At 29.8% G+C, this 11,390-nt stretch overlaps 1 protein-coding gene across 1 annotated transcript; it reads right to left on the minus strand.

The window, feature by feature from the left end:
- Nucleotides 1–581: 581 nt before the first annotated feature.
- DEFB114 (defensin beta 114) lies at nucleotides 582–4,672 on the minus strand. The gene is made up of 2 exons (XM_003923105.4): nucleotides 4,556–4,672; nucleotides 582–776 (listed from the first exon to the last, which is right to left on the minus strand). The coding sequence occupies exons 1-2, from the start codon at nucleotides 4,611–4,613 to the stop codon at nucleotides 622–624; spliced, it is 213 nt and encodes a 70-aa protein (XP_003923154.1). The 5' UTR covers nucleotides 4,614–4,672; the 3' UTR covers nucleotides 582–621.
- Nucleotides 4,673–11,390: the final 6,718 nt, after the last annotated feature.

The following is an 11,390-nucleotide window of genomic DNA, read 5'->3' on the forward strand; positions in this document are numbered from 1 at the left end:
TTTGTGAGTCTAAATTCTTTACCTGAAGTTCAGATTGTATTTAAACCCAGTTCTTAATGAATAAGTTCCTAATGGATCAATGTTTAGATTTTATTTAAACCCAGTTCTTAATGAATCAAAATAGATCTAATATCCCTTTTTGAATGAGGTTTCTTGTGAGGTGGTAGAGGGAGGGCCATTGAGTATATCCATATTCTCCTGTAACTTATACTTTTAGCTCTTGCTTAGGCTTTTTGTGTCTTGACTCCAATAATCTGATAGTGACATTTAGACAATTGGTAAGTCCATAAATACTGATTTTCATGAATTGAGTTTCTAATGAGATCATGGCTAAATTGGGAAACATTCAATTTTACAAGTTTAGGTGGCCCAAGACAGATTAAAACTGGACCTCGCTCAGAGCAAACATAGCTCTAGATATACTTGTATCAAAACTGTTAGTTCAGAAAAATAAGAGAATTTTTATCTCATTTCATTGTGTATGAAATTAACACCCACAAAGGAAGATAGCAGTATTGGCTTATATGCTTAATTATTTATTTCAGAAGTCCTAATTATATGCCCATCTCTCTCTGTACTACTGCACATGTAACTTCTTTGTTCAGAGATATGTCTTCCTTTTCAAAATACATAATCTTCTTCATACAACCTGTCAGTGCAGCATATTTTTCTTGGTGAGGAACATATGTCTATTTGCTTTTCACTCTCAAGACAGTCTCTTTTACAGCGACCATAACGTTTGGTGCAACGGTCAGCATCCACCAAGGTACGTGTGGCTACTGTAAAAGAAGAGTAACTGAAATTACTAATCTTTAATTTAAGCATAGATTATTTCTGATTTCATAAAGTATGATGTGTGCATTGTACCAAGTTTAGAAAATAATAATTAACATATGATTTAAAACTTCATGACATACATTATGGATATATTTTTTTCTTACCATAGGTATTAGCAAGCTCAGCATACATTTTTTTTTCCTTTATTAAGTCAAGAATTTTTATATTTTCTCTTAAAGCACATTACAACTACCCAAAAAGATTCAAGATATTTTTAGAGTGACAGGACAATTTATATAATCTTTCAGTTATTTTTGGACACTCATGTCATATCTAAAGTCTTTAATATTTTAGGATTATGGTAAGCAATGTGGGTTACATCTTTTAATATTTATATGGCATGTCTTTATGATAGTTGTAAAAAAAGTTTAATTTTAGGGTTTTGGTACTGTCACAAAAGTGTATGTGATTTTTGCCCCATTGAAATTTTAATTTTTATGTCTTTATGCTTAATACTTTTCCTTCTTTTTATAAAATTTTTAATATACTTTGTTGGTTATATAACTGGGATTTAAACAATTAGTAAGTATATAAGCATTTAAAAATTTATGGTGGATAGTAACATTTATCTGTCATATTTGTCACCAATTAGTTTTCCTTAGTTGTTGTTTTTTATATTGTTAGTTATGGATTTTAAACAATAACAGTTTTATTACAAGATACATAAATATTCAATTTAAAAATGTAAACAATTCTGTATTTTTATATGCAGAAATGTACAAAAATCATCTATTTTAATGTATTATTCTGCCTTTAAAATCAGAAATTCTTGCATAGATGTTTTTCATCATAATATTTTATTTATTATAGTATTTTTCTCTTTATATGAACCATACTTGTCAGATATGTAGTTAACTTTGTTTCTTCTAAATGATTAAATAATTGTTCCACACTGTTTCTTAAAATATTTTCTCCATCTCTTTAAATAATTTTCACTGTATGCTTAATGTTGTTAGCATATAATAACATTAAGCATACAGTGAAAATTATTCTCACAAACTCTAAATCTCTTTCAGCTATCAATTACATTTTATGAATATAGCTATGGATTTTTTAAACAAAAGCAGCTTGGATTACAAAAATGTATGATAAAAAATCATGTGCTTTATTATATTTTATTTCTTTATGTATAACCTTTAAAAGAAAATAAAACAAACTTGCAGAAGAGTGCCCAAACATAAATGCTCAGCTAGAAGTGTCACTAAACACTAGGGACCTATGTACACACTACTCAAGTCAAGAAATAGAGCATTTCCAGCACACTTGTGCCCCCTTCCAATTACAATTCCTTTCACTCTTATTTTCTAAAAAAATAGTTTTGATTTATGTTTTAAGTCTGCTTATTTTAAAGTTTATGTGAATGCAACAGTATAGCACATATATTTTTACATCTGATTTTATTCACTCACAATTTTGTTTTTTGAGATTTGTTCTTTTTTTTCATATCTGTAATTCTTTCATTTCCGTTATCGTATAGTAGCCTGTTATATCCATATACTACATTTTAGCCTTATCTGCTGATGAATAATCAGGTTGTTTCCAGTTTTTGAATACTTTTGTATTTGACTTTTGGGGCACATGCTCAGGCATTTCTGTTGGGCATATCCCTAAGGGTGAAATACAATGGTGATGTGTCTACATAGCTTCAACATTAATAGATAATGCCAAACATATTTTCAAATAGTGGGTGCTAACTTTAACTTCCAGTAGTATTACATAATAGTTTCAGACATCTAAAACCTAAGAAATGCTTGGTATTTTTAATTTAGTAATTTATGCTGTGAGTGTAAAGATACCTCATGTATCTCAACTCATTTATATTTCACAATAAAATATCCATTTTTCCAATTACTGAGAAAGTGTAATATATTTTCTTATGTTTATTGACCTAATATATATCTATTGTTTAGAAATTGATCAATCTTTGGTTTCCTATTGGGTATTCTGTCTTTTTTTATATTGTTTTATGTATGTTCTTTATATATTCCAGTTGTGTTCCTTTTGTATGCTTAATGTATTACAAGTACTTTTCTCAATATGGACCTTGCCTTTTTTACTTGATGTTTTTTGATTCATAAAAATTTGCTAATTTTAAGGTAATCAATACCATTTTTCTACTGATTAAGAAATAGTACAACTTGTATGTCAAAATTGTTAGAAATTGTTTTATGTTAACTTATATGGCTTATTGTTTTGCCTTTTTTCATGCTTGCATCTCAGGTTACTTGGAATAAGGTTTTGGATGTGATGATTTCAGTTTCTCTTCATATGGCTATGCAATGAAACCAGCCCTATTTATTGGAAAGCTTATTTATCACATTGCTCTTTAGTGCCAGCTTTGTCTGTTTCTGGGTTCTCTATTCTCCATTGATGTATTCAAAAATTTATATGTAGCTAATTTCTGAAAAAAGATACATCATAATGAATCTGGACAACAACAAAAAGAAACAAAATCTAAATGTTTCTAAATTGATTAAGGGAATAGAATTCATAATTGAGCTTGTATAAAGAAAATACCCAGCCCAGATAAGTTAACTGTTGAATTCTAAACATTTATGGAAGAAATAACACCAATTATACACAAACTTTTCCAGATAATAGAAAATAAAAGGATGTTTCTAACTTATTTTATGAGATCAACAATACCTGGTATTAAAGCTGATGAGGATATTACAAGTAAGAAAGTTAAAGGTGAACCTCACTCATGAATACAGATGCAAAATGTCCCTTGTTCATAACATCCTCACATAATCATTTTGATATCTGTAGCATATATATTAATATCTCTGATAAAGTTTGGTTTTGCCTTTACTTTTTCTTTACAGTTGTGTCAAAGCTTTATTAATTTTGTTAGTCTTTTCAAAAAACAAAATGTGGCCTTTTAATTTTCTCTAGTGTCTGATTCTGTTTATTATATCTAATCATGTCTTATTGCATGCTTGTAACTGTCAGTTTAATGTGATTTTCCTTTTTTAACTTCATCAGTTAAAATTTTAGTTACATTTTTAGCTTTAATTCTTTTTAGATAATGGATATAACTGTATTAATTTCCTAGTAAACCCTACTATGAACTTTGATTTATCTCATTTATTATCATTCAGTTCAAAATATTTTCTAATATCCACGAGCTTCATTGTAGTACACATTTTTATTATTTAAAAATATTGATTTGTAGGTGCATTGCTGCACTCCTTTACTTATGTATTGACTACTTTGACAAAGATGTTAGAGCTACAAATTCTTCACTTGCCCTTTTATTCCTACTGTACCTCAGTGCTTAGCATATTCTAAGACTATATCTTGAATCATCTTATGGATTATTTTATTGATATTCCAATAAATATACTGCTGCTCTCAGTTCATTCAGTTTCTCTAGGATCTAATTACTATTAAACCTTCAGTTCTGAGTTTTAAAATAAATTCAATATATCATAGTTTTCTTAAGAATTTAAATATCTAGAAAGAAAACTCAGTCCAAAAAAGATGAAAGATCTTATCTTCATTATCTTATTTAATCTGCATATTAATTTGGAAAATGAGTTAGGTAAAAACACCAGTATAATGAAATTACCAATGAGAAAACCAAGATTCAATAAAATCAAGAGCCTTCTTTAATTGATAAGATTGCATAAAAATTTTTCCTTTTACAATTAATAATTTATTATTTCTATTTCTAGAGAGAAGTGTTACACAAATATAACACAGACATCTATTTTACCTGGTAGAATGAAGGTCACACAACACAGAAAATGGAGGAGATAGTAAAAGATTCTCATTCTGTAGAAAGAAGCTGTTGAAAAATTTGGTAACAGAATATAGAGACTGGAGAACTTTCCAAAAAGCCAAAAGACATTTACTATTTATAGTTTCCTAGTGGAAGAGAAACTCTGCTTATCCGGAAATTGTTTTAAGTTTGTGTACCTGTCTCTGCTCCAGTGACTATGGCTGTGGGAAGAATTACCCAAATTGAAAACTCTTGAAAATAATTGAGCTTTTGGGAGGAATCCCTCTACGAATGATAGCTGTAAACATGGTATCTTCATATCATTGGTAATTAATATTTAATGATCAACACAAAGGGTCACACTTAGAATAAATTTAAGGTAAATACTTATTTACTGCTTTAGGACTAAAACAACTGAACATTGTCCATTAAACTGTTGATTACTTTTCACAATTTACTGTAGTCACCAATCTGGTGTGTCAATTCATCAATATGCCAGTATATCAAAAATTCTTAATTATATCATGTTATCCCATTAATTTTCTCCAAACTATTCATTTACAAGACCCAAATATTAAGCCTTACTTTTGTCACTGATTTCTGTTACATTTTTCAGCTGCGACTTAAATATTCCTGAAACTCTTGTTTTCCTAGCAAAGCTCCATAATTCTTCACTTTTTTAACATTTAAATATTTTATTACATGCCCACAATAAATAATAAGAAGATACTTTAAAATAAATAGCAGTAATTTCCTGCCCTAACTTCCCTATTTTCAGGTCGTCTGGTGATTGCTAACATAAGAATAAGGATCTGGTTTATTATACTATCTTGTCTTACCAACCAGAGTATATTTCTTGGTTTCTATTAAGAAAACTACAAATTTAGATTACTTATACTTTTTTCTCCAGGCTATCGTTATCAAATATGTTGAAATTGTTATTTTTAAAAAAATGTTATAGGTTATCATCAATAAAACACTAATATTTTTCCTACCAACTGTAGTTGCAATATTGTCTTCCTCATTTAAAATGAAAATATTAGCTCTCTTGCCAATTACTCCAGCATTTCTCACCCCTTTTCACATCATTCGTTTATTAAACATTTCCTTTTGTCTTGTGTAAGATAATATGTGTACTCTGTGTATAATTAGAATTAAAACACATGCTTTGTTTTTAGACTGTAATACAATAAGATTTATCAATTATATTACCTTTTTCTATGTGCCCAATATCACAAAACTTAGGTTAATTAAAGAGAATCTCTCTTGGTTTTGAAGTCAAGTTGACATTATTATTAACATTATTACTATCAACAATTTCTTTTTTATTTTTCTTTTCGTATTTCTGTTTTCTTATATCTTAAGTGTTTTTGTTTTTATTTTAATTAATGATTGGTTTTGTCATTATTGAAAAGTATTTCTTCCTGAAGTTTTCTTTGCATATAAGAAGAATAAATAAATAATAGGCATTCCTATCTTCAAGTTTATCTGAGTAGCATAGGTGATTCCAGGGAGTGCTTTCTTCTAAACCTGCCTTCCTGAGTTAAATCTGGATCTTGTATCTTTTTTGGTTGTTGTTGTTCCTGTTTTTCTCCCTCCAGAAATGTTTGAAAAGATTTTTTGAAATTAGAATTTCCCTGCAAAAAGCATTCTGCTCTCACATTTAATTATTTGGGTGTTATATCTAGGTTCAAAGTCATGTTTCTTCAGAACTGTGAAGCTGTTAACTCCACTAAAATCCAGATCCAGTCTTCCTGATGAAAACTCTAAAGCTGGGCTAGCTCCTTTTAAATGTTTTGATTTGTTTCTCTCTTGATGTCATTAGGACATTGGTTTTCTTTATTCAGTCTCCCAAATTTTGTGATTCACACATTTCTTGGTGTAAATTTCTTATGAATAAGTTGTCTTTCTGGTATTGATGAGCTTATATATTTCATTGGATCTGGGTAATTTTTTTATCTTTCTATATTTTTTTTTTCTCTGATAAGTTCGTCCCTCCTTATTTGTCTGTTTTCTCTCTTTTGGGGCTGTTTTTAAGTCAAATATTTAGCTATTTGGCTATAATTTTATCTTTTCTCTCCTACTTTTATGTCTGTTTTTTATTTTAAATAAATCTTTTACTTTCATATTTAGCCTTTACATTTTAAGCATTTTTTTGTTTGCTGAAAAAGAAATATCAGTATCCTTTTCTGTTCTCTGATTATTCTTATGTCATAGAATAATAGGCCTATATGATAGATGTAAAGGCTTCTTGAATGCCTCAATAAATACATTTTAGAGAGGTTTTGTTTGTTTGTTTTATATTACATTATTTTCTTTTCCTTGATCTGTTTTCTCTGGGTCTAGCTTTCTGTTTGTCATTGTCATCTTAGATATTTATGCTATTTATTTTACTCGCACGTTGGATGAAGAACTGAATTATATTGTAGGATTTCCTTGGTTGTCATGCCCATCTTTTCCTCTCTGCAATGGAATTCTTTTAGTAAAGTCTGTGAATGTGGGCTGAATGGGCTTCCTACTACAAGTAGAATGCCTTAGGACTCTTATATCTTGAAGAAGAAACCTTCCTATTTTTCCAGAGGCAAAAGTTCCTATACCAGAAATCTTAGCTCTCTCCACAGGATTTTAATTATTCAATTCGATTGTAACTTTATTCAAACAAAACTAAAAACCTCATGAGGGAAGAACGGTATCTCTGGTTTTATAGTGAATTTCCAAGATGCAACATTGTTATTAGAATACACATTCCTAAAATGGAGATATAATCCGTTTGGATTTCTTTGGCATTTATGTAAAAAGTCAATTGATTTTACATATATTTTATATACACGTCAAGGTCTAGTTCTGAATTCTATCTAATGTTTCATTGATCTATATCTTGCTTTTTTTTTGTCAGTACAAAATTCTTTTGTTCACTGTAATTAGTAAAACCTGAAATCGGGTACGATAAATTTTCTTAGTTCTATCATCTTCAAATTATTTTGGTAGTTTTTAGGTCCTGTAAATTTACATATCCATTTTTAAGTCAGAATGTCAATATCTATTTTTAAAGCCCTTTGGATTTTTTGTTGGGATTCTGTTGAATCTATATATTAATTGGATGAAATTTGACATTTTATATTTCTAATACATGAACAAAGTTTATCTTTTTATTATTTGTTTTTAAAAATTCCTTTCAACAAGGTAGTCTTCAGTGTATAGAGAGGTCTTTTGTGTGTGTGTGTGTGTGTGTGTGTGTGTGTGTGTGTGTGTGTCTAATTATGTGTTAGATATAGTGAATTCCAAGTTTCTCTTCAAAGAGTCAATATGTCATTATGTTCAGCTCTCTTATTATTTAATTCACCATTTTAAAGCTTAATTTTCTGCTTCTTTTCTTTTACTATTTGGAATTATAATGATGGATTTCTGAGTGTGACATTAATTTACATTTTATTCCATAATATTTTGTTAAGCAGTTTTGAATCTGTATTCGTAAGGATGATTAATCTGTAGTTTCCTTGTGATTTATTTTTAAATATTAGTATTAGAATAATGCTGGCCTCCTAAAATAATTTGGGAAATGTTCTCTTCTATTCAGTTACACAGAATTGTTTGTGTTATACTGGATATAATTTCATTACTAAATATTTGATAGAATTTACCAATGAAGCCATCTGTAGCTACAATTTTTTATGTAGAAAAAATTTTTAAGTATAAATTAGTTTTAAAAATAGACATAGGATTATTAAAGTTGCAAATATTTTCTTGAGTGAATTTGAGTAGTTCCTGTCTTTTCAGGAATTTTTTTATTTCATGTAAGTTGTCAAAGTTTTGGCATAAGGTTGTTTGTTATATTCCCTTATTGTTCTTTAATACCTGTTACATTTATAATGATTTCTCCTACTTTATTTCATATATAGTTATAATTTTTATTAGTACTTTATTTTTTAAAATTGTACTTTGGGTTCTGGGGTACATGTGCAGATCACGCAGGGTTGTTGCATAGGTACTTACATGGCAAGGTGGTTTGCTGCCTCCATCCCCCCATCACCTATATCTGGCATTTCTCCCCATGTTATCCCTCCCCAATCACCCCACCCCCTGCTGTCCCTCTCCTAACCACCACCAACAGAACCCAGTGTGTGATGCTCCTCTCCCTGTGTCCATGTGTTCTCATTGTTCAACACCCACCTATGAGTGAGAAAATTCAGTGTCTGATTTTCTGCTCTTGTGTCAGTTTGCTGAGAATGATGGATTCCAGATTCATCCATGTCCCTACAAAGGACATGAACTCATCGTTTTTTATGGCTGCATACTATTCCATGGTGTATATGTGCCGTATTTTCCTTGTCCAGGCTATCACTGATGGACATTTTTCTGATATTGATAACTTGTTTTCTATCTTATCTATCTATCTATCTGTCTGTCTGTCTGTCTGTCTGTCTGTCTGTCTATCTTTTGGATCAATCTGGCTAGAGGTTTCTGAAGGACCATTTTTACTTTTAAATAATCAGCTTTTGTTTTCATTGTTTTGTTTTTTTTTTCCCCCGGTGTGTCCATTTTCTACTTAATTGATTGCAGTGTATGAGAATTCCAATTTGTCCTCCACATCTTCCCAACTTTTGTTATTATCTGTTGTTTTAATTATAGTGGGTGGGATGTGGTATCTCACTGAAATATTGACAGGCATTTCTTTGATTGCAATTAAAGTGGAACATCTTTTCATATGCTTGTTGAACATTTGTAAATCTTCTTTCCAGAAATAGCTATTCAACTATTTATACCTTTTTATATTAGGTTATGTGTATTTTGTTTTTAGTTGTGGATACTGTATTCTTTATATAATAACAGTTACCACGGTTGGGAGGCAGCCTGTTTTCAAGGCTACTGTGGAGCTAGAAAGGGGGGAATGGAAGTAAGGCAATTAAAACCTCATTGTTCTTACTGAAATTCAGTAATTTCTCTTGAATAAAGGCTCCTTGGATTTTTTGCAAGTCTAGTTAATTTACAGAGCTCCTTATAAAGTGTATTTGGACAATTTTATGACAGTATTTTTTTTACTTTTATGGAGAAGCAGATTTTCTGAAATCTTTACTCCATTTTTCCAGAAGCCCTGCCCATAATTTATTTCTTATTGCTACTTAAATCAACAACAACAAAAACAAACAAACAAACAAACAAAAATTCTCTAATTTGAAAGTTAAGCTCTGTTCTGGTTAATATTCCTGTGCAATAAACGACTCTGAAAACTAGATGACTTAAAGCCTAAGAAAAACGCAACATTTTAGTATGCTCATGAATCTTGTGTGACAAAAATTAACATAGAATATAATAGGGTATGAGGTTGCGTATTTTCTTCTATGTCTGAAAGCTTGCCTAAGAAGACACAGCCTAGGAGTGATTTCATATTGGCTAACTCTTTCTTATCCTCCTCTGTGGGTTCCAATTTTCACATAGAATTATGTAAATCCTATTCCACAGGATTTCAGACTTTTCCACATCAGTCTGTAGCTTTTTATTGGGTGATTTTATCTCACTGCTTTAGTTAATGGATCAACAAATCTATATTAAAAGCACATTCTTCTTTCTTGTGCTTTCCACATGAATATGGCAGGAAAGTGTAAACTTAATACGTCATAAGTGTTTCTTTCCAAGTTTGCTCCTCTTACTATATTTTCTAATGAGTGATCACATTGTTAGGCAAATATTTTAAGTAAGAAACCTGCAAGTTGTCTATTCCTCTTAAACCTAAATTGACTGAAATTCTTTGATTTCTTCTAAGTCAGAACTCCGCCCTAAATTTTTATACTGTCCAGATTGTTGATATAGATTTAAGTAAGAAATACATTCAGTGGATACTTTAAATTCTGAATGCCAAGGTTTACTGATGATTTATAATTCATAAGAAAGTTTATGTTAAAATTATTTTAATATCGTAATAGAAATTAATGTGGAATGTGGAAACTTGGAAACCCAATGAATTCGTTGAAGACAAGGACAAAAACAGAAGCGTGCAGTGTTGATGTGTAAGATGAGAGAAGTTAAATAACATTCTTGAGGACAAAGAGAGGAGACCCTTGAATTGATATGTTCAAGATTGATTATAATAGTCAGCTCTGGATGTTAGAATTAGAAGTGACTTTTCTTTTTATCTTTGAACATTTCTGCATTGTTCTAAATTTTCATATTATTTTAAACTTTAAGAAACTTTTAAAATGCTTTAATTTGCTTTTATTCTGATAATAAAATAATAAATACATATGTAAAACAATATAATAATATAAAGAAGTAAATAAATCACCCATGAACTCGTCTCTTCAACATAATTACTCTTAGGGCTTAGTGTTTTTTCTCCTGCTGTTTTTCTTTTTTGATGTATTTTTGCATGGGTAAGGTGTTAATAGATTTCATTTTACTCTCTTTTCAGTTTGGTTAGCTCTTTCTTAAAATTATTTTTATTACATTCGCTATTTTGTGATTAGTATCTGTATAACTTTGTGTCCAAGAAAAAAACACATTAATATGGAAACTATGAGAAGGTACATAAAAGAAAATAAATATTTCTCTACCAGGCAAATAAATAGGACAGAGACTAAGAGTAAAGGATCAAAAGTACTCTGTCACGTGGCTGGAGATAAATTTCTGCTGATTTAGTGAAGAACATGCTACCACTCTTTTTTTTTTAATTATTTTTCTTATATAAGCCAATATTGAACTCACTCATTATGATATAATTGTGTAATCCAGAAGGCCAGAGATCAACCACTTAAATATAGATTGATAACAAAAATTCATTTTTATTAATAACATTGTTATGATGTAATGGTATATAGTGTTTCATAATTATAAT

This window comes from Saimiri boliviensis, chromosome 4, assembly GCF_048565385.1.
Source record: "Saimiri boliviensis isolate mSaiBol1 chromosome 4, mSaiBol1.pri, whole genome shotgun sequence".
In the NCBI taxonomy this organism is placed as follows: domain Eukaryota; kingdom Metazoa; phylum Chordata; class Mammalia; order Primates; family Cebidae; genus Saimiri; species Saimiri boliviensis.

Bases quoted from the DNA above. Each gene is read 5' to 3' on its own strand.
- DEFB114 (XM_003923105.4), bottom strand. From the start codon at position 4,613: ATGAGAATCTTTTACTATCTCCTCCATTTTCTGTGTTGTGTGACCTTC. The intron at 777-4,555 runs GTAAAATAGATG...CTTTTACAGTAG, and splicing joins TGTGACCTTCATTCTACCAG to CCACACGTACCTTGGTGGAT.